Below are 24,222 nucleotides of genomic sequence, written 5' to 3' on the forward strand. Positions count from 1 at the left end.
TTCGTGATAAGCAGCACAGATATCTCTGCATATGACTGGCTACGCCCATGTTTAATAATACGCTTTTGATTTTACCAACCAACAATTTTAATAACCCCATTTTATTACACAATATTATTTTGATCCATTGTCGCGGGGCCCCTAGAAAGCATGGCACTGTCACACAACTCAATTTTTTTAATGAATAAACATTTTAAAATAGTAAGCTGTTAAAAGATGGATTGTGGAGAATAAGGGAAGGACTATTGTATGAATACTGTTATAGTAACAGAACAATAGCCAGAATGAGATGCTTTCTAAAATTAAATGATCTTTGGTCTCACAGCCAAAACAACATATCTGCATTGAAATGGGAAATGATCACCAGTGCTTTTATCCCGGGGCTCGCATCCCGGGGCAAAGGTTGCAACAAGGGGCATCTACTTCTGGGTTAGCGGAGCGCGTAACCCGCAGCATTTGTAAGGGGGATGGTATGTAACACGAGAAAGCGCGCCTCATGTTATGAGCAGTTTCTGGTTATGAACGGACCTCTGGAATGGATTAAGTACATAACACGAGGTACCACTGTATATGTAAATTACCAGTGCCCCTTTCAAGTAGGGATGGATGCCTCAATCTATTTCTCATCCATGTCAATTTTGCACGTGCTTATTCCTAAGTCCATTTCATCCTGTTTCCTCATTAAATGGCAGTGATTTAAAAACAAAATCTGTACCAAGGGTCAGATTCAACTTATGAGTCCTGCTAGTAGAATGGTCTTCTGCTAGTGCTGGGGGGGGGGCTTTCTGCCCTCTCTCCTCCCCCGGTGTTTTATTTATTTATTGAATTTATATACTGCCCTGGGGGTATATTTGAACCCCTCCCTGGAGGTTCAAAATTGGCTTGGAGGATGGGGAATTGGGGAAACCCATAGAACAGTGGGGGTGGGGAAAGAGGAGAGATTGTTCCACCTGGCAAGCTGAAATGGATGGACCAAAACAAATGAAATGTCAGCGAGGCATTCAAAAGCACACCCAAACGGAAGTGCTTTCCAAAAATAGCAAAAGTGAAACTCAAAATGTTGTGCCTTAGATCTTCTCCCTCGTTTTCTCCCTTCTTTCTAAGCTTTATATTGCCTATTGCACTGATTTTTCAGGAAAGATTGAACAGTAACATTTTAACCACTGGTACTTTCCAGGGTTTGACTCTATAAGACATTTAGACAATGAACACATTTCATTACCCTATAAGCTGATCCTTGCTTTGTTCCACAAGAGTAGGAGGAACATTGGAGACAATGACTTGCATGTCCAACTGGTTGACTACAGAGACCTGAAAACAGAAAAGAAAGATACACTTGAGCTTGCAAAACATACATTATCTCAGAATGAGAACGGGAGCAAGGTGAGATTCTCCACCTGCACCTGTAAGCACCTTTGATGTGGAGCAGGGATAGAGAAACACTGAGAGGAAATGTATCACTAAAGAAAAAGCTAAGAAGAAACAGAATGGGGGGGGGGAATACATATGCTAATTAATACATATAGCTACAAATTTAGTTACCATAATGTGAATAGAAATACAATACACCTCTCACCACAGTGGGAAAGACTGTTGACTGTGCAAGGTCGCTTTCAACAAAACGTGGATTGTCATTTATATAGAAGGGCACATGGCTATCCTATTTGCAACACTGTGCCCACTTACAGTGGTACCTCGTGTTACATACCATCCCCCTTACAAATGCTGCGGGTTACGCGCTCCGCTAACCCGGAAGTAGATGCCCCTTGTTGCAACCTTTGCCCCGGGATGCGAGCGGAAGTCACGCTCCGGCGGCACAGCAGCAGCAGGAGGTGTCCTTAGAGAAAGCGCGCCTCATGTTATGAGCAGTTTCTGGTTATGAACGGACCTCTGGAATGGATTAAGTACATAACACGAGGTACCACTGTATATGTAAACTAATTCCCCAAATTACACCTGAGAAGCTAACTGTGCGTAAAGGTTCTGAAGCACAAAGGTATCAAAGATAGTGCTTTTCTCTTTCTTTTTAGAGACAAAACTAGTAACGGTCTCCCCTCGAGCTCTGTTTCTCAGAACAGCAAAGACAATCTGTTAACAGCAAGGCAAACAGTGATAGGAAATCTCAGCTCATATTTTGTCCCCTATATGTGAGACAAAGCAAGCATAGTGAGAGTTTAGCCACATGTACACTGAAAGAGCAATCAAGCTGTGTGTAGGTTTTTCTTTCCTTATCAAAAGTGGTACAGCGTTGGTTTCAAAGATGACAGGAGGGAAGGAAAACAGCTTGAATGATTTTTTCAAATGGACAAGCAGAGAAAACTCCATACAAGCAGTGCAAACTTCTCTCTTCCTCTATCACACAGAGCCTTGTTTTCTTGTTTTTCTCTGCTGGCCTGTATGTGAAAGGGAAGCAATCAAGTTGCTGAACTGACAAAAGAAATATGAGAGAATTCTCTCCTCTAGTGTTCGCAAACTAGCCAGGGCAGTTAAGGGTAAACAGTATTAATGGCACAGCAGACAAATCATAAAGGGCCTACAGTACTACCAACAAATGTCCATTCAGTGATAAATCAATCAGTTTTCCATACAAATATAGTGCAAAGCATATAATCTACAATAGAGGAAGTTCCATCTTTCAGTCATGGTTATGTACATAAGCATGTAAAGGGCAGAAACAATGTGTTTGCAAACATACATACCATACATGTGCACATCTTAGGGAACCATAAACTTTCAGGCATTCGAAATAAAGTCAGTGGCTCAGCTGTGATGGGGATGCAGGGGCAATAAACTTTAGCTGATTTCAGTAAAAAAATCCCCCTTGGATAAGGAACCTGCAGTGTTTCTGAATGTGGGGAGGATTCTACCCTTCAAAGTGATGGTGTTAGAATCCCCATTCAGAGCTTCATGCTAAATGCACTGGGAGAAGGTTGGGAGAAGAATTGTTGATAATGTTCTAGCTCTGGATTTCCTACACTTAGCTGCCGATTAGCTTACAAGGCCCCTTCAAGCTCTATGATTCGACACAGACAGTTGCTCCTCAGGTTTTCAGGCATATGTCTTTACAGCCCTACTTGGAGATGCTGGGATCAAACCTGGAATCTTCTGCATTCTAATCATGAGTTTTACCACTCAGCTGTGGCCCTTGCTTGAAAATCAGTTGCTTCCCCATCTGCACATTGAGACAACTCCACATACCTGGGACAAGAGTTTGATAAAAAGGTAATACTGCAAATGATATGCAGAGGTACTAGATAATTACATGCAGATACATGTGCAAATCATCCGAATGCTATTAAACTCAAATGCAAACTTCAGTGTAATCTACTAAATGAAACTCTAAAGCAGTGAAGTGTTGGTGTATTAGTCATTCTCAACATGCAGTGTTTTAAAAAGGACAACTCTAGTTTGTTTGTTTTTAAGAGATGGTATTATCTAAGTCTTTATAGATTTAAGAATACAACCTTTCCATTCAGTGGCCAGGTACCCCTCCACTGAGATAGTGCAATAATGGAAACCATAGTAGTGGCTTTGGTAATTAGAAGTAGTATCATCTACTGTATTGAAGAATAAATCCTAAAGACAGTTCTTAACACTGGATGACCGTGCCTTCTATTTTAATTTGTTCTTTAAAGCAAATAATAAACACTTGCACTCTACATACTCCCATTTGCACCAGCAGGTTTGTAATAAAGAATAAATGCTGCGTAGATCTGCAAAATTGAAGGAACAGGGGTCCACAAGGTTTGATTATTTATGGTTGCCACTGTTGGGAATTTTATTCCTCCATGCTGCAGATGTGTGATTGTTATTGTCACACGTCTGTGTTTACATTCCACACTGTTGGATGTCATGGGGAACGGAAGTTCAGATACACTGTTCCGTTCTGTATTGCTTTTGTTTTTTCCCTTCTCTCCATGGAAGAAAGAGAGAGGGGAGCCATGTTTTCTTTGTTCTGTTATGTTTGATTTTGTACACAATAAATCAGGCTTAGATGTCATACGTCAAGGCTCAGCTTCTGTTTGCACTCTGCTAGTGTTGTGTCCTCATGTACTTGGATATGGGTCACATCAGTACGATGGGACACAAGAGTGATGAATCATCCCAGACGGCGCTGCACTGGGGGAGAGGTGATGGTCTTGGTGTTTCCCAACAGCCACTACACCTTTTCCTATTCCTGAATAGGGATGCAGAAAGCTTGGTGTGGGAGGAAGCTGGTTATCTCATGTTCTTTGGCAGAAGTGGAAGCTTTGGAGAAAACAAGAGGAGCTTCTGCCTGCCAGAAAGCCCAAGTGATATGAGATTATTTGATGCAAAATAGTTCTGAACTAAGTAGCAGGGGCTACGCTCCCTTTCCTCCTTGAGTGCTTCCTCTGAGTGCTGCAATTTGAGTCTGACCAACATAGTACTTTGTGCCACCAACTTCATCCTTGGACACGTCTCAGACAGTGAAATATCAGCTTCAAAATCTCAAGGCTGGATCCAGCTTGCCAGTGAGTGGAATGAAGATGAGTGAAATGACATCTTTGCATGACTCAGTTGCTCCCTTTTGCCATGGCTGGATGCACAAAGAAACTACCACAAAACAGTGACCTTCACACTCTATGCTTCTTGCTTCTGCTCTAACCCCTTGTGGGTAATGTTGGCTAGTTGTCTTTGAAAGTTGAAAGAAGTGACTGGGCACATGTTTCCTCTGTGCTTGAGGACAGAGACCCTACTAGACTGCCCAAGACTTCTCAATGCTTTACAGAGAATTGGGGAAACAGGGAGAGGAAGGCCTCAGGTCAAGTGTTTTCAAAGTTGAATGCAATCCTCCGCAACTCGCAAATAAACTGTGGACAGGGAACTAATACGCTGGTGGGTGTTGTACACAAGTTTCACTAGGGCACTAGTCTTTGGCAACCTGATAAGCAGATTTGTGGAAGTCAGTCCCCTTCAGGCAACAGGAACAGGAGATTTAAAGACCCACTGATGGGCTACTTAGGAAGGCCTGACAACACCAGCTATTGTATCCTCATCATATGCAATCAGAATAACAAAAAAACTACAAGGAGGGTGGATGCCTGTAGCACAGTGTCGTCTATAATAAACTTTGCAGCAAGAATAAGCCCCCAAATGCATACTTACAAGTACATCTGATTTATTGCTCAGCCCCTTTCCATAGTTGTCTGTAGCAATGACCTGAAACTTGAAATACGATCGCCGCATGTTTTTGAAGAGCATAGCAGTTTTGATCAGTCCCGTATAAGGTTCGATCACAAAACCTTCCTTGCCATCCTTGATTGGAGGGATGATGAGTCTGTACTGCATAGCACTGTAGTTGCCCGTATCTTTATCATTTGCCTGAGAGGTTCAAAAAAGAAGGGGGAGAAGGAAGGCAGAGAGATTACTGAGATAATCATGTATCCTGAGAAGCACTGGCTGCGGCCTCTGTAATCAATACAGAAACTAATCTTATGGGCATTATGATAATCAGTTTGACTGCTTTCTGCATTTGTAATATCAGAAATTAATTTTTAGTAGTTTCATGGCTTCCAGAGAAATTTAGGCTAGGGGTGGAGAACCTGTTTCAGCCCAAGAACTGCATTCCCTTGTGGACAACCTTCTGGGGAATGCACTTCAGTGGTGGTTGGGGCCAGAGGGAAAAGTGGACAGAACAATGGATGTGAGTAGTAGTTTATATTTCAGGCACACAAACACACACTTGATCCTCCATGCAGGCAAGGAAAAGGCATCATCACACTTCTAAGGCCTGAGGTTCCCCAACTCTCATTCAGACTCACAAAAGTAGCATCAAGGATGTGGGGGAAAGCAGAATAATTTTTGGGCCATCTTCAATGAACTCAGGGTAGAGTCATTGAAATTAACGGCCCTGATTGATTTTAGTCCATTCCTTTCAATGGGTCTGTTTAATATTCAGTGGGGTATTTTGTTCAGTGCACTTAAATCCCTCCCTGACGGGACCCAAGGCAGCTTACAGATAAAAACAAGAACCACTAAAAACGGGGGGGGGGGGGGATTATGTGAAAATAATTAAACACTGATACAATTAAAACCATATACAGATATAAAATCTGTTCAAAACATTTGTTTCAAAATTGTTTAAAAGATTGACATGAAGACTACTGTCCACTATAGTAAAAGAAATATTGAACACAAATAATCAATTTATTAAAAAATTATCATGTGTTTTGTCTGCAATTTGTTTTTCTCATGTGTTTTCTAATACATCTTTAAATGTTAGTAAAAATAAATAAATAATGTTTATCTGTTTCGGGACCACCAGAGCAACCCTAAGCTCAGCAAATGACATAACAAGCACAAGTCCTTTTTAATACAAGGGAAGGGAGCTTGTTATTCCTATAATTTGTCCTGAAGGTAAATATTTTTGTCACTTCATTAAGGGAAGATATGACACCTCAAGGGAAGTGATATGCCTGTCAGAAAAGAGAAAGGACTACAGTTGATCTTAATAGCATTATATATTTTCTTTTGTTTATGTGGCAGACATAAATACGCAGATGTTTTCACAATTCTTTTATGAATGAATGTTGAGAAATATTATATGTCCTCTGTGTCAGACTTCACCTCAACTGTCAAAATAAGGAGCGGCATTATCTTTCGGGTGCAAATTTATAGCTAAACTGAGGCATGTTTTAAAGGTGCTTAAAATACCAAATCCTTCTAAAGCTTCATCAAAGGCTTCTTGTTCACATCTATGAAGGGAAATGTTTGGGTGAGAAGGGGTTGGGGTTGGTAAAGAAGCCTCTTGTAATGGAACACCCTGCAGAATTGATTCCCCCTCCCCTATAATGGGGAGGAGACATGTCTTCTTTCTCTGGCCCACTGCCAGCTGTATGTTTACTTGGGTTTTTTTAAAACCTTAATTAAGCATTACCCTTGTCACCAAATTAATTTGGAACTATATCTGTGGAGGGCTGGGCGGTCCTTGGGTTGTCCCAGGGTGGACTAGCCTGATTGAAGACCATTGGATTATAGCCATAGGGTGGATCAGGGGTGCTGTGTATTGCCCATGGTCTCTCATTTGGCGAATGAGCTCTGGTAAGCCTCCTCTCTCCTCTTCTTTTGTAGTTGAGAAGAATAAATCGGAAGCTTCCACTTCTAATCTCAAACAAGCAATATTTCTCCACTATATCTAAACTCTGGGAACTGTGGTTTGTTTGAACTTGTTCTAGCTAGCAAGAACAAACCTATATCAAATCAGGATTTCAGATTCTGATTTGTACACTGACTAGAATTTAAATCAGCTTTCGCTAGCCTGGGACCTTCCCAAGATTTGGACTACAAGTACCATCAGTCCCAGCTATTAGTTGAAGGAAAATCTCCTCCCAGATCAGCCTGCCACATACAAATAATCATTTACCAATGACCTTTTAGAAGCACCACCTCTAGCACAGGTGACGTTTCTTATGACAAAGAAGATGGCTTTTTCAGTAGTGACACCCCAGGTTGGAACTCCCTCCTCCCGAGTTATGCCTTCCGTCAACCTTTAGTGGCCAGCAGCTTAAAAAAAACCCCATCCAGACATTTTAAAGCAAGTTTGATAACTTTCCAGCCTCCGCATCATTCAATAAACTGCTTGCAAAACTTGAATGAACTTCAGGAACAGCCTTTGACACAGCATGAAGAGTTTCAACCGGGTTGTGTTTGTGTGTGTGCCCATTTACCACATGTGCAGAAGTGCTGACAAATGGCCTAATGGGACATTCTGGATTGCAGCCACTGTCGTTAGATTAACTCAATTCATCGGCAATTATCTCTTGAAGATATGGCATCTTTAACCAAGTGTTCCAAATAATGAAAACTGATCTACTAACACTGTTTGCATAGACATGCAATCAATCAGGACCTAATCACTGAATTGTCAAGATGAAAGAGAAGTGGCAGTGGACCGAAGCATAGATGGAATGTGCTTCTGTTTCTGCTGTTTTTTGCACTGCGATGCACCTTCCAAAATACAGACTGTTGTAAAACTAATCCATATGTGCAACCAGGCTGTGTGGGTTGTCAGCTGAAACAAACAACGCCATGTGTAGGCTAACAAAAAGGGGCTGGTGCTGATGAAATGATCCCCATCTTTTTTTATTGGTTAATTTCAAATCCTGGTAAGTATTAGGCATAGCTAAGGTGGGAACTGATATCCAAAGTTTTCAGTGGCAAGGGAGAGGGTGAGGTGAATTTATGTCGGAAAGGGAAGAGGCCAGAGGAGAGGAGCATGTGATCCTGTGGCCCACTTCTTCAGCCATGCTTAGGAATTGGGAAGGTTACATAGGTATTGGCTTGGTTTGTGTTTTATGACCCCTCTCCCCAACTACAGACAAGTGTCTGATAAAAGTGAAGCTAGTGATGCTAGCCTTTGTATAAGGGAAAGACTAAGGTATATTAAACAGCATGGCTGGGAGAGGGGCCAATTGCCCACAAAACACTAGATTAGGAAAGAATCATCAACCACAAAACAGTGAATGCTGCCCTTGTCAGAAAAACAAAGCAGCTATACTTCTGAAATTTGGCAGGCTTCATCTTACAAGAAAGGACTACTATGCCTACAAATTTTATGCAATTCTGCTGGGAGGGGGAAGTTATAGACATTTCATTTAAAAACACACACAATAACTTCCAATGTATCCACTGTAATACCCCTGGACTTATTTGGCAGGCTTAATCTGTTCCTGAGGGGCTAGTATGCCTGCAACTTCCATCTACTTCTACCAAAAGGGAGAAAAGTTATAGCTTTTTAAAGATGTCCCAACAGTAAATTGCAGTGGGTGAGGAGGGGAGACAAAGCCTTGTTTGCTTGCTTGCTTTGCCAAAGTAGATCAGGACTTAGACCCCAAGTTGAACTGGTCAACCTCCCAAGTGCTTTGGACTGCTTTCTGATGTGCCAAATTGGGGTCTGAACTGAATCTTATAGTTCTAGGATGTCCAACAGTTTGATTGCGATGTACAGGTCAATCTTGGGGGGAGGTCCTTGGTCAATCATGGTCAACCGCGGGATCCTGACCCCTTCCCCCCTCCCCAAAAAGCTAGATCACTGCCAGTTTCTTTATAGTGGGAGTAGATCGCAGTCTCTTGAACATTGGACATGCACACCCCTAATATAAATGTACATAAAACATATGATAATGTGGAACTGCCTCTATGTACTTGGGGTTTAAGCCACTGATGTTTTAGGGCCCCATGTTGCCATTACCCAATCCTACATGGCCAGAAACCTTTATGTGGCTGCCTGAATCATGTCTCAGTGAAGCAAACATCCAAGAACACAAAGTGCATCTCCAATACTACTCTTATTTTCAACCTGCAAATACAGCAGGTTCCAATGTTCTCTTTATAATGTAGGGGTGGGAGAAACCTAATCTCAGCAGAGTTGAAACAAGGTGAGCATGTGGAACTCAGAATTTGAAAGTAGTAAATACCATCCAGACACTTATTGTAAAAGACATATACTGTATTAGCATGGAAGCTTACAAGGATGAGTTTAGTTTTTGCTCTTGGAGAACATACACTTGTAGATGAGTCATCCTTGTGGATCACTAAGATTACTCAAAAGAAGAAGATGTTATCGGGAATTTATAGCTGGAAAACCACCTATCAGGACAACCAAGATAGTCACAATACAATGATGGAAACAAGTGGTATTTTAACTGGGGTCAAAGCAAGGCAAAAAGAAGAGTATAAAGAACATCTAAATGTGAGAACAAATTTACTCACAACTATATGTGTGAGACAAGGCACTAATGTCAAAGTGTTAAAAATACTGGGACAGCAGATGTAGCTTTTAAAACTGAAAATATACATCAAGCTGTCAGTTCCTGCAGGGAGAAAAGTGATCTTGTTTTAAAAGCTATTATATTTTGCCGGAAACTGTGATTGGAAACATCTGAATTTGCCATCTGCTTTAGTGGAGCTAATGTTGACTAGGAAAGCCTATTCGTTTTATGAGCCCCTTCAGTATATTAGAACTAAAATTAAGAATGACCCTATGAGGAAGGCTGCAATGCACAAAAGGACTGATGATAGTTTATTCGTCCCCCTCCTTGCTTTAAGTAGCTAGTTTGACTCAAGCTTGCTTTCTTAAAAGGAGAAAAAGAAATGGTTAGCAACTGATGGCTGTCACTGCTAATAAAATGATAAATTTTCAGCAGTCTTCAGCCCCTGAGCAACATTTTGCTGAGTCCACAGAGAAGGTAAGGTGATGGGTCAGTACAGTAGTCCTCACAGACTCAATAAAACCAAAATAATTGTGCAATGCATTACTAAAGTGACATAGACAAACTGTATCACCCCTTAACTTTTTGATATCATTTTTATTGCAAAATCAGAAAGAATTTCATGAAGCTATAGCTTCTTAAAAGTGTCTTAGAAGCCTAGCTCAAAGTTCAAAATGCGGTATTTCTACTATATCCTGGAATTCCTCTCTTTTAAAACAATACTGCCATTTTGTTCAGCCACTGCCACTTTCACTCCAAATTATAACAAAATGGAAATACACATGACTACATTTGGTCACATCTATGCCCTGCTACCCATTCCTCTGCTGCGATTTGCTTATTATACCAAATTGGGGAGACTGTACACTTTTGCATTTTCATGGACAGCTCGTCCCATGGCTTACTTTCCATCTGTGTGTGTGTGTGTGTGTAATACATATGGGCAACACCTGTCCATAACAATAATTAAAACCATCTAATATAGGGAGGGTGAGTGGGGAGACTGGTGACAAAAATCCCATAGCCCCGCAATCAGATCCACAATTATGGTGCAGAAGGAAACCCATTTATCCCTCTGGTGTGCTCCCTGCCCTTAGAGCCCACCAGTGCCACTGACTGGCTCCTGGGGTGTGGCCTTCCCTGGCCATGATGCAGCTGAACCACTGTCCACACACCACTACTTGCAAGCTGCCACCAGAATCCTAGTACAATCAGGCCTGCTCCTCACCTGTGCAAGGGCATACGATGAACCCAAGGCTACTGATAAGTCTCAAATTGGAACCTTAGAGTTGCCAGGGATACGGTTTGACTAGGGCTGCCATCCATTGGAAACAGCGCCCCCGGGTGTAAATATCTTTAATATCCAGGGAAATCTGGACTTGGCTTAAAAACTTCATTTTTTGTTGTTGAGATTTTGCAAACAAACCAAACCCAACACCTTGATAACTTTTGTGCCCAGATTTCCCCTTTTTGAAATATGGCAGCCCTAGGTTTGAGAAAACTAGTGCCTTTTTTCCAAGTAAAAACGGAATAATATAAAGAACATATTTTGGTTTCCTGTTACGCCTCGTGAGGTCAGGATAATTGATATATAAAAAAACTGGACAAAAATTAAACAATGCCAGTATGCCATGTTATAACCAGATGTTAACGCTCAGGAAAGCAGTGAAGCAACATGACAACAGTATTGAACTGAAAGCTCACTCCTTTAATTAATCACCCACAAGATAACATGTGTTAATTATTCTTTTTAGAGCAAAATTAAGGAGTTGAGAAGAGTGAAGAGATAGGACTAAATAATGTGGAGGGAAACAAAAGGTATGTGAAAACACAATTGATATGCAAAGCACTAAAATCATATCATATTAAGTAAATCTCAGGCTTCAAATCCCATAGATTAATAGCTGCAATTATTGCTGGTTTATATTTAATTTACTTATTCACCACAAAAATGCATGGTGTAACATTTGGCCTTAGTGTTGGAATTCTGCCTGGGTCAGAGGAATGTGCCACAGCGTAGGCACCGGCAGATATTCCTGTCGACCTCCCCGCGTCTCCACTCTGCTGATAAGCAGGCGAGGTCCGGCGATTCTTCTCAGATGTATGAGAGGAACACACCGTTCTTCCTCTCTCCCCTTTGGTGTCCCCAGGGAGGGGAAAGAAGCAGACAGAAAACTATTTACATCATTTATTTCTGCCTCTTACATCAGTACAGAGAATCATGTCTGCACTCAACAACAGCAAGAAGAAACTCCTCCCAAGTACATCCAGTACGGGTCATATGACACACACACACTGAGCTAACATCCGGTGCTCAGTACAGAATGGACTGCCCCTTTGTTCCCATGGCAACAGTCACAAACATCCTGTCTGGCTTTCCAGCCACAAGCAGCTGGCTGAGCTGCTAGAGCCTTTGCTTGCTGCAGCATTGGTGCTTTATGGTAACACTTAGTATGATAGTAAAAAAGGAACAGCTGTTCTAATGTGAAATTTCTAAAGAAATGGAATTATAACAAAGGTTGTCAAGGAAAGATAGATACAATTCTAAAGCAACTCGTTCTGTTGATGACTGACTTTTTATAGCAAATCTCTATCTCAATATCAGGGTGGGGCACCCTGGCCACTAGGCCTCCCTACTTGGCCTGCAAGTCTGTATATGGGTAAGTCACACCCATGGGTCCTACTCTTGCCATCACACAGGATACCAGGCATGAGGCAGGCAACAACAGGACTTCAAAGGAGCTATCAGGAGCTTAAGGTGACATCCCAATTGTTTCTTTGCTGAAGCAAGGTGCTGATGGGTGCTGGAAGTATGCTTTGCTCCAAGACTGGCAAACAGTTTCCATTTGAAACTAATGTTAAAATCTGTGCTTTGAACCTCTGGATTGCAGAGCTGTTTGCAAAAGGGCTTTCAAACAGCCCCAGCACTGTGCTTCCAATCCTGACAATCAGATTTGGCCTGCCAGGGGTGGGGAGATTAAGATCTGGCCTTCTGGCCAGAAAATGTTCCTCTCTCTCCCTCCTGATCAAGATATTATATTCCCTCACAAGAGAGTTACAATTCTCAGAGTTCTCTAGGAAGAGGGATTGACTGTTAAACCACTCTAGAAACTGTACCTCTCTGAGGGGTATGGGGTCTCCAATACCTTTATGATATCCAAGGAACAAAGAAGAAGACAACTGCCTGCAGAGTTTCTTACAAATTCACCTCCCCCATAATTAATTTCAGATTCAGATTACAAAGGCAAAATATATTTCACAACTATTAATATTGCTTGTGAAATTATTTTAAGAATTTTGAACAAGGTAGTTTCTGTAGCCTTCCCAGGGGTGCCAACTTGAATAAAATATTGTGGGAGCCCAGGTAAGCCCCATCCCACATAATTGATCACATGACACAGTGCGCACACACTATTTGAATAGGAATGTCCACCAACTTTGGGGGAGCCCACCCCCCACAGCTCCCAGGAGTTGGCTCCTATGAGCCTTCCCAATTTTATTTTTATTTTGTACAAAGAATATTTTCCTAAGGCATTGTTTTCACTTCTTCCCTTTGATGTCTTTATCAAAAAATAAACTGAATAATCAGTATTAGACCTGTGGTCAAATTTGCGCCACTAAAAGACACAGCAAGGATATAACAGATCTACTTTCATTTTATACTCAAACATAACAACCCCCTGTTTTATTTTTGTTCCATTTTAATTTAATTGCACTTGTTGATGATTTTTGTTTCTTTGCTTAGTTCAAATAATATTTAGCAGGAGAGATTAAATAATGCTATACAAAGAGCTGTATTTCTGGTTCGTTATTATATTTATATGTGACAAATAGGAGCCTACAATTATTGCACAAACATTAAGGCTATATAACAATTTTTAGGATTAAAAACTTCAGGGATTAATTTCTACTTAGATTATTGCTCATCAGACTGAAGTCATTTTTCATGAATTTGTGACAAAACAGACACACACACATCTGTGGCAAGTGAAGATCAATTTACAAGCATGCAGCTGTGGCACATTTGATATGATGCACATAAATTGCTACCCGAAAACTTAATAACTACAATAACTAAATCATCCAGGACTATTAAAGTGACACTAATTATAGTGAAAATTGTTTATACTGACTTGAAGTGTGCACAAGCCTAAAGAGCTTGTCTGTTTAACTTCGTATAAATTACACACTTTAAAACTTGAAATGCATTCCATACCAATAAGACCCAAACTTTTTACTCCAAGCTGAGTGATAGAGGGGTAACTAAATACAAAAGAAAAATGCAAGAAATTGATTTGGAACATTTTATAGTGCTTTTCAATTAAAATTTATTCAGTGACTTACAGGGCACTTTTAAGTGTGTTTACTCAGAATTCAGGGCTGTTTCCAACATTGTAGCCTCATTTGCAACACACTTTTCTCTTCTTCCCCTTGAAAGCAGAATTGCATATGACCACCTGAAAAGCAGGGACACGGGTGGCGCTGTGGGTTAAACCACAGAGCCTAGGACTTGCTGATCAGAAGGTTAGCAGTTGGAATCCCTATGACGGGGTGAGCTCCCGTTGCTCGGTCCCTGCTCCTGCCAACCTAGCAGTTCGAAAGCACGTCAAAGTGCAAGTAGATAAATAGGTACCACTCCGGCAGGAAGGTAAACAGTGTTTCTGTGTGCTGCTCTGGTTGGCCAGAAGCGGCTTAGTCATGCTGGCTGTACGCCGGCTCCCTCGGCCAATAAAGCGAGATGAGCGCTGCAACCCCAGAGTCGGCCACGACTGGACCTAATGGTCAGGGGTCCCTTTACCTTTACCTGAAAAGCATCATGAAGACAAATAATCATAGATGCTCAACAGAAAGGTGGTTTGGAGGAGCCTTGTGTCTTTGTGATTTCCCCTCTGGAATTTGGGGTTGCAAGTTGGAACTGTGGAGCTGATGGTGATATCTGGTATGGTGACTTGGGGCTTTTCAGGAAGGCAGTAAGAAGTGTCCAGGCTGACTAATTCATGGATGGCAGAAACCTGACCTTTTGTCTTTTACCAATGGCAATACTCTCTACTGCCATGTCCAGTATGGTGTAGTGGTTAAGAGCGGTAGTCACGTAATCTGGGGAACCGGGTTCGCGTCTCCGCTCCTCCACATGCAGCTGCTGCGTGACCTTGGGCCAGTCACACTTCTCTGAAGTCTCTCAGCCCCGCTCACATCACAGAGTGTTTGTTGTGGGGGAGGAAGGGAAAGGAGAATGTTAGCCGCTTTGAGACTCCTTAAAGGGAGTGAAAGGCGGGATATCAAATCCAAACCCTTCTTCTTCTTCTTCTTCTTCTTCTTCTCTTCATAGAATCGTAGAATCATAGAGTTGGAAGAGACCACAAGGGCCATCGAGTCCAACCCCCTGCCAAGCAGGAAACACCATCAGAGCACTCCTGACATATGGTTGTCAAGCCTCTGCTTAAAGACCTCCAAAGAAGGAGACTCCACCACACTCCTTGGCAGCAAATTCCACTGTCGAACAGCTCTTACTGTCAGGAAGTTCTTCCTAATGTTTAGGTGGAATCTTCTTTCTTGTAGTTTGGATCCATTGCTCCGTGTCCGCTTCTCTGGAGCAGCAGAAAACAACCTTTCTCCCTCCTCTATGTGACATCCTTTTATATATTTGAACATGGCTATCATATCACCCCTTAACCTCCTCTTCTCCAGGCTAAACATGCCCAGCTCCCTTAGCCGTTCCTCATAAGGCATCGTTTCCAGGCCTTTGACCATTTTGGTTGCCCTCCTCTGGACACGTTCCAGTTTGTCAGTGTCCTTCTTGAACTGTGGTGCCCAGAACTGGACACAGTACTCCAGGTGAGGTCTGACCAGAGCAGAATACAGTGGCACTATTACTTCCCTTGATCTAGATGCTATACTCCTATTGATGCAGCCCAGAATTGCATTGGCTTTTTTAGCTGCCGCGTCACACTGTTGGCTCATGTCAAGTTTGTGGTCAACCAAGACTCCTAGATCCTTTTCACATGTACTGCTCTCAAGCCAGGTGTCCCCCATCTTGTATTTGTGCCTCTCATTTTTTTTGCCCAAGTGCAATACTTTACATTTCTCCCTGTTAAAATTCATCTTGCTTGTTTTGGCCCAGTTCTCTAATCTGTCAAGGTCGTTTTGAAGTGTGATCCTGTCCTCTGGGGTGTTAGCCACCCCTCCCAGTTTGGTGTCATCTGCAAATTTGATCAGGATGCCCTTGAGTCCATCATCCAAGTCGTTGATAAAGATGTTGAATAAGACCGGGCCCAAGACAGAACCCTGTGGCACCCCACTAGTCACTCTTCTCCAGGATGAAGAGGAACCATTGATGAGCACCCTTTGGGTTCGGTCAGTCAGCCAGTTACAAATCCACTGAGTGGTAGCATAGTCAAGACCGCATTTTACCAGCTTCTTTACAAGAATATCATGGGGCACCTTGTCAAATGCCTTGCTGAAATCAAGGTAGGCTACATCCACTGCGTTCCCTTCATCTACCAGGCTTGTAATTCTGTCAAAAAACGAGATCAGGTTAGTCTGACATGACTTATTTTTCAGAAATCCATGCTGACTATTGGTGATCACAGCATTCCTTTCTAGGTGCTCACAGACTGTTTGCTTAATGATCTGCTCCAGAATCTTCCCTGGTATTGATGTCAGACTGACTGGGCGGTAATTATTTGGGTCCTCTCTTTTCCCCTTTTTGAAAATAGGGACAACATTTGCCCTCCTCCAGTCTGCCGGGACTTCGCCTGTTCTCCAGGAATTCTCAAAGATGACTGCCAGTGGTTCTGAGATCACATCTGCCAGTTCTTTTAATACTCTTGGATGCAGTTCATCTGGCCCTTGAGACTTGAATACATCTAAACTAGCCAAGTATTCTTGTACTATCTCCTTAGTTATTCTGGGCTGTGTTTCCTTTGCTGAATCATTTGCTCCAAATTCTTCAGGTCGGGCATTGTTTTCTTTATCGGAGAAGACTGAGGCAAAGAAGGCATTGAGGAGTTCAGCCCTTTCTGTGTCCCCTGTTTGCATTTCACCATCTTCTCCTCTGAGTGACCCCACTGTTTCTTTGTTCTTCCTTTTGCTACGAACATACCCATAAAAGCCTTTTTTGTTGCTTTTAACCTCTCTAGCAAGCCTGAGTTCATTCTGTGCTTTAGCTTTTCTGACTTTGTGTCTACACGTGCTGGCTATTTGTTTGAATTCCTCTTTGGTGGTTTCCCCCCTTTTCCATTTTTTGTACACATCCTTTTTTAATCTTAACTCAGTTAAAAGTTCTTTAGATAGCCACCCTGGCTTCTTTAGGCACCTTCCATGTTTCCGTCTCATTGGTATTGCCTGAAGTTGTGCTTTTACTATCTCCCTCTTAACAAACTGCCAGCCATCATGAACTCCCTTTCCTTTTAGTATTACTGTCCATGGGATCTCACCCAGCACTTCCCTAAGTTTTATGAAGTCGGCTTTCTTAAAGTCAAGAAATTGAGTCCTAGTATGCTTGGCTGCTTCTTTCCGCTGTATAGTAAACTTCAGAAGAGCATGATCACTCGCGCCTAATGATCCTTCCACTTCTACCCCACTAACCAGGTCATCAACATTGGTTAGGACCAGATCTAAAATGGCTGTTCCTCTTGTTGCTTCTCCCACTTTCTGGACAATGAAGTTGTCTGCAAGGCCAGTGAGGAATCTGTTTGACCTTATGCTCTTGGCTGAGTTTGACATCCAACAAATATCCGGGTAATTGAAGTCCCCCATTACTACTATCTCCCTTCCTTTTGCATGCTTGGCCATCTGTTCCAGGAAGGCATCATCTATGCCCTCCATTTGGCTTGGGGATCTATAGTAAACTCCCACAATGAGGTCACTGTTATTCTTCTCTCCCTTAATTTTGACCCAAATGCTCTCACTTTGGCTTTGAGGTTCTAAATCTTGGATCTCTTCACAGGTATACACATCCCTGACATATAACGCCACACCTCCTCCTTTCTTGTCTGGTCTGTTTCTCTGAAATAGATTGTATCCCCCCATTATTACATTCCAATCGTGGGACTTATCCCACCAGGTTTCAGTGATGCCTATTATGTCATATTTAGTTTGCTGTACCAAGAGCTCAAGCTCATCTTGTTTATTTCCCATGCTTTGCGCATTAGTGTACAGACATTGAAGTCCATTAATCATTCCCCCGTGTCTCTTATTTAAGGATTTTTTCCTCCCACCACTAGGTCTGCGTGCTGTTTGCTCCATTTGGTCTATGACATTTGGATGATCATCTTCATCAATTGATAGACTCCTACCTTCAGGAGCACTGTCTCCCTCCCCCACATTAGTCAGTTTAAAGCCCTCCTGATGAGGTTTCTGAGATTTTTGGCAAAAACATTTCTCCCAACCGTTGTGAGGTGCAGCCCATCGCTTGCCAGAAGTCCATCTTCAAGACACTGCAGTCCGTGATCTAAGAATCCAAACCGTTCCTGTTTACACCATTTGCGAAGCCAGCTGTTCACTTCCACTATTTTTCCCTCTCTCCCTGGGCCACGTCGTTCAACTGGGAGGACAGATGAGATGACAATTTGTGCATTTAATTGCTTCAACTTCCTGCCCAGAGCCTCGTAGTCTCTTTTGATCTTCTGGAGGCTATTGCTTGCAGTATCATTGGTTCCCACATGAACCAAGAGGAAGGGGTATTTGTCAGTGGGTTTTATGATTCCTTGCAGTCGTTCAGTTACATCTTGGATCTTAGCCCCGGGGAGACAGCACACTTCCCGTGACATCTTGTCAGGCCCACAGATCACTGCTTCTGTTCCCCTCAGTAGGGAATCCCCTATCACCACTACACGCCTCCTCTTAGGTTTGGTCGGGGTTCTTCCGTGAGCTGTCCGTTCCAAGGTCGCCTGCACATTCCCTGAGGACTGACTTTGCTGCTCGTCTTCATATACCTGATTGACTGTAATGAGGGAGAGATCCTCAAATGGAGTCTGCTCTTCGTCTTCCATGCTAGGGGAGAGGACCTCAAAGCGATTGTGTATTTCTAAACAATCAGAGCGAACCCTGGGCCTCCTACTTCTTTGAGTCACGTTTCTCCATATATCTGGCTCCTGTGTTGGTGTACTAGCCTCCTTGTCAGGGGAGTCCCCTGTCTCCTCCTTGGTGGAGACGTTGTGCTCTGTTGCTTCCAAGAAAATCTCCAGCTCCCTAATTCTTTGGAGCGTAGCTACACGTTCCTCCAGTTGCTGGACTTTGTCTTTTAAGAGGGCAATCAACATGCAATTGCTGCAGGTAAAGCTGCCTGCAACCTTTGGCAAGATGGCAAACATTGCGCAGGAACCGCAGGCGACTGCAGCTGTTCCCTCCCCCTCCATCTTGAGAACGTGTCGTTGGGGGTGGCTACAGCGGTCCTCTATCAAAAAAAAAAGCGTAAAGACAGGACAAATAACTCCCCCCCCCACAAAAAACCTAGGTCTCACCCAACAAACGTTTGAGACTAGCTCTCCTAAATCTAAAAGATGGATCAAATTGCGCGCGCCGCTAGGCGCGTGCCGCTGCCCTGCAAGCTCTGATAAGCTCCTCCCACAGCTAATCACCTGCCTCAACAGAAACCCTGCCCCCTCTGACCTTTGCACAGGGAGAACAGCTAATCAGCCACAAGGAAACACACACACACAAGAAAACCCTTTTTGCTCCTTCTTCAGCTGCTGCCCTGCAAGCTCTTCTGTTTGAGCTTTGGCTTGTCTGCATAGGAATTCTATTGCTTCCTGGATACTTGCGCCACATGCTCAGCTGCTTTTGTTCCAAGCTGCTACAATTTCTTCCAGAATACTTTTTTGTCTCCAAGCATTCTTTTCCCCCTGCTTTTTTTTTTTTTTGCCAGTTGCCACTCTATATACTGGACATTTTTCTTAAACCCAATCCATCCTTTGCCCCTAAAATTCCCAGCAAGGGTCATGAATCACACAATGCACCCTCGTTCCTTTTCTCAGGTAAGGCAGCTACAGCCTCCATTTGTCTTTCATACCGCCCTTCATTATTAATGGTTTTACTTCTTCAGTGTGTCACCTCGCTCTGTATTGTTCCTTCCCAGTCCCCTTTAATTCTGGCTTTCTTGATCTCAGTTTGGCTTTTTTATATATATACTTTCGTGAGTCTCCAAAGTACAAATCTACTAGAAAACAGACAATGTAAAAATGATACCTTCTTACTCAGCAGATCTCCCTTGTGCATTCATCATAATACTGCCTACTGCAAGAATAAAGAAGTTCTTGCAACTTTTTAACTTGAAGTAAAATAGCCATGCAACAAGAGACAGGCATTTTAGAAACAGGCATTTAACTCAGTATGCTAAATTCCTACAGATCTGAATATCCAGTGCTACACCGAGTCTCATTTCCCAGGCTAACAATACTGCAAAAGTGGCTCCTGTGCCTCTGTTACCCTGATAAAATACTAGTGATGATTGCCGTATCTGTGAATACTTTTACTTGCTATGTTTCTATGTTTGAATGCAGAGATGTTTTACCTGTTGTGAAGTATGATTTAAAAAATAATAATTATGGAAGGCAAATCTTAATCAGTATAAATAATTACTTCAAAATTTGTGATCTAACTTTCATCAATTAAATAAAATTCATCTGAAGAAATTCAACAGAAGGCACTTCCAAACTAACTGTATTTTATCATTTATTTTCCCTAAATGAATAAATAGCCCAACTGAGGTTTAACAGCTCTATTCAGAATGCACTATATGCAAGCTTTGGAAGAGTTAAAACTCCCCACAAATTTGCGGCAATGCCTATATTTCCTAATTGGTTGTATTCATTTTTTTGCTTAGATTTATCATTGTCAATGACCTGCTGTTTTACTGCTGAGAAACTCATAGTAATGGCAATAAGAAGGAAACATCCATACGTCAGCAAAGTTTTGGAGCATCCCTCTTGCGCATTAAAAGATCAAGTACCTTTCCCCTTACATCTTATTTTAAAGCGTGCACATTTAATGATCTTTGCTGTTAAATTTACAATGGCATGACTTGCTTTTACATTCAAATGCAAGCATCTTCAAAACTAACTATAAGTATGCAATGAATTTCTTTGATACTGGTATTAATGCAATTTTTAAACTTCAGGGTCAAAGTGACATTAGTTGAAAGGCTTGACTTGATTTTAAGCATACTGCTTTCTCCAATTTAATGAGGACAATTATGAAATTCAGAATCCTAAATTACAATGTAGAACTTTAAAGAAATTTTAAGCCAGAAATGTCCTTTTTCTTTTCTGAGAACACTATTTTTGTAGTCTAGTTACATAAAACTTAACTTATGTCTAGACCCATAAACATGGCAGGGTATTTTATAGTTACTTTTTGCTTTCTTTTCATTTGCTGCCTTGTAATGTTATGCAATAGTGAAGGAGAAATAAACTGCAGGGTTGTTATTCATTTCATGATTTTATGTAACCTGCAGGTTTAGTTGATCTGTACTTTCTTGCTGCCTATCTAGAGAGACAATTCTTTGGAAAAGGTACAGATACAACTTTCATTTACAGTAACGTTCATTCTAAAAGACTTACTGTTTGGAAGGGGGGAAAGTCAATCAACTCGGAAAATGCACTTCACGGATCAAGTAAATTGATCTTCTTTTCCCTACATAATGGAAGTGTATGATGATTTTTGTATAAACATGGAATATTCATACAGTTAAGGTTGTTTTGTGATTGCTGTTTCAATGGTTGATTCAAAATCTCTCTCTCTCTCTCTTTTTACTGTAATGGCTTCTGGGATGGAATAAAGTCAACCTATATTTTGGATTATTTACTTGCAATTTTAAGAATGGTTATTCAAAAGTGAGTTTCACTGAGCTCAGAAGGGTTTATTCCTTTGGTAAACAAATTTAGGATTAGAGTGCTAAATTCTGTAAAAGTCTATAAGGCAAAATGTGGAAGGTCAGATGTAAGAGTTCAAAAATTAGACAGAGCGTAAGAGGCTCACCTAATCCAGCATTTTGTATTCACAATGGCCAACTAAATGCCTATGGGTATCCCACAAGTAGGACCTGTGTGTAACAGTGCTCTCCTCACTTGTGGTACTCAGCAACTGGTATTAAATGGTATGAAGCAGTAGATGATACAGTGGCCAACATCAGAGGCATGGCATGGTCATAATCAATGTCATTATTTTAGAGTTAAAAAGAAAGTTGGGTGACAGTTAGATACAGAAAGAAGCAGTCATAAATCTAAAATAAAACAAAGAAAGAAAGAAACAAAACCCACTATAGTAAGATGCCCACCTTTGTGACGTATGAGATGATAGCTGGGCTTCTACTAATGAATAGTGCAATTCTATGCATGTCTACTCAGATGTAAGTTCCACTGAACTGAATCATGTATAGGGCTGCAAGCGAATTCAGCCAAAGTTGGCTCAGCCATCTTTTGTTAATGGAACACATTTCTGTGGATAAGAAATGCCTTCATTCTTTTTACATTGGTGAGCAAGAGGACGGAACTGATGGGTTTCTTTATGGCAACTAATTATAACTATAGACTGGCTGTAAATAGAAATTACAACAGTAGTTTAATTCTCTGTGATACGAGCACTTTTATTCTTCTGACTATAGTCAATCCAGTGATTGTACATTTCTATAGCACATTTATGGATAATCAAGTACTCCTAATATCCTCTGCCCACTTCTTAAGCTATAATGATTCCTGCTTAGCCTTTCTGATTTCAGGGTTTGCTTTCCTGGATGTAGATTTCCTCCCAATAGGCCTCCTGTCTCCTGCTGCTACTGTCAGAGACGGTGAGAAAATATGAATGATGAGAGCTTACTTCTTCCCCTCCTCTAAATCTTAACCTAACCATAATACCTCTGAGTTAACATTATGAAGAACTACCTTGAGGGAAAATAATGGGCCTCTTTAATAAACTGCTGTCATTCTCCATTAGATTTCTAGCTCCCTAAATCAGGTCCAAATAAGAGAATTCTTGGTAGGCCAGGCATCCATGGACACTTTTCAGCAAACCTGTCAGCAATTTAGATTCTTCCCCATGTTGACTGCACAAAATGCAAGATGAGGAAGATAGAAAAGGACACACATAAGTGTATTCTAGTCACATGTAATCTCTTCATGAACATACTTGCTTATATGGTACTTTTCCCATTATCTTTCCCCCTACTCCCTTCAAATGCAACACCCTGGTATACAAGTTTTTAAAATGTATACAAACATCAAGTGGTGAATCTGATTTTAGGGCAATTTTATGCTTTTATATGTATAGAAAAATAGTCAAAAAATATTTTTAGATAACAGCCTTAGTAGAAAGGACCTCTGCCCAATTTGGACCCACCCCTTCCCCAATATCTCCTGTAATATTCTCAACTCTCTGGAGAGGTTTTTCAAGGGTAAAGATGGCTGTAGAGGGAGAAGGAGGGGAGTCAGGGATAAGAAAATCCCTTTCCATGAAATTAACTGCATTCATGGTTCTTGAGATCCATGCCATCTTCTCTGAAGCAACTCTTACTGATTTTGATGGTGTTAACATGCAAGTATGGATGCTTGGATTAAAGCCTTGTTTTAATTTTATGATTCAGTATTGCTATGTGAAAAGTGCTTTTCCTTCAGGGATCAAAAGATGGTGGAAAGAAAAGCTCCAAGACTGGGGACAGCTGTTCAAACTCTTTGCCATGCCTCTGGTGCCTATCTCACCGCCACCACCAAAGACACCAGGGCAAGTGCTTCTATGTGGAACTATAAGAAAGGACAAGTCAATGTAACAGTAGTGGCAGCCGCTGCTGCATTGGAGCTGCAATTTCCCATGGGCTAGCCCATGCCCACCAGTTACAATCTCATGCCAGTACCAAAATCCTAGCACCTCCTCTCTGCACATGTGAATGGACTATCAGGACTGACACATAAGCATGCCTTTAAAAAGTATTATTATGGTATTAATTATACTATACTATAATAATGTATTATTATAGTAAGTAATAATAATAATAATAATAATAATAATTTATTATTTATACCCCGCCCATCTGGCTGGGTTTCCCCAGCCACTCTGGGCGGCTTCCAAAAGAATATTAAAATACTATGATACATCAAACATTAAAAGCTTCCCTAAACAGGGCTGCCTTCAGATGTCTTCTAAAAGTCTGGTAGTTGTTGTTCTCTTTGACATCTGGTGGGAGGGCGTTCCACAGGGAGGGCGCCACTACCGAGAAGGCCCTCTGCCTGGTTCCCTGTAACTTGGCTTCTCGCAGTGAGGGAACCGCCAGAAGGCCCTCGGTGCTGGACCTCAGTGTCCGGGTAGAACGATGGAGGTGGAGACGCTCCTTCAGGTATACTGGACCGAGGCCGTTTAGGGCTTTAAAGGTCAGCACCAACACTTTGAATTGTGCTCGGAAACGTACTGGGAGCCAATGTAGGTCTTTCAATGAATATTTATACTTTAGGAATTATAAATAATTGTATATTGAATCAGTTCTGAAATTTCTTTTCACAAG

The 24,222-nt window shown here is 41.7% G+C and overlaps 1 protein-coding gene across 18 annotated transcripts in view; it reads right to left on the reverse strand.

Annotated features, from left to right (window-relative positions):
- PCDH15 (protocadherin related 15) overlaps positions 1-24,222 on the reverse strand; it is a 648,544-nt gene that overhangs the window by 47,548 nt on the left and 576,774 nt on the right. For all 18 annotated transcript variants that reach the window (XM_081004527.1, XM_081004539.1, XM_081004528.1 and 15 more), the window contains 2 exons: positions 5,128-5,343; positions 1,223-1,311 (listed from right to left, as the gene is read on the reverse strand). In XM_081004527.1, the coding sequence (XP_080860653.1) occupies positions 1,223-1,311; positions 5,128-5,343 (305 nt within the window). The remainder of the gene's footprint in view (positions 1-1,222; positions 1,312-5,127; positions 5,344-24,222) is intronic.

Source organism: Podarcis pityusensis (assembly GCF_964106645.2).
Source record: "Podarcis pityusensis genome assembly, chromosome: 5".
In the NCBI taxonomy this organism is placed as follows: Eukaryota; Metazoa; Chordata; class Lepidosauria; order Squamata; family Lacertidae; genus Podarcis; species Podarcis pityusensis.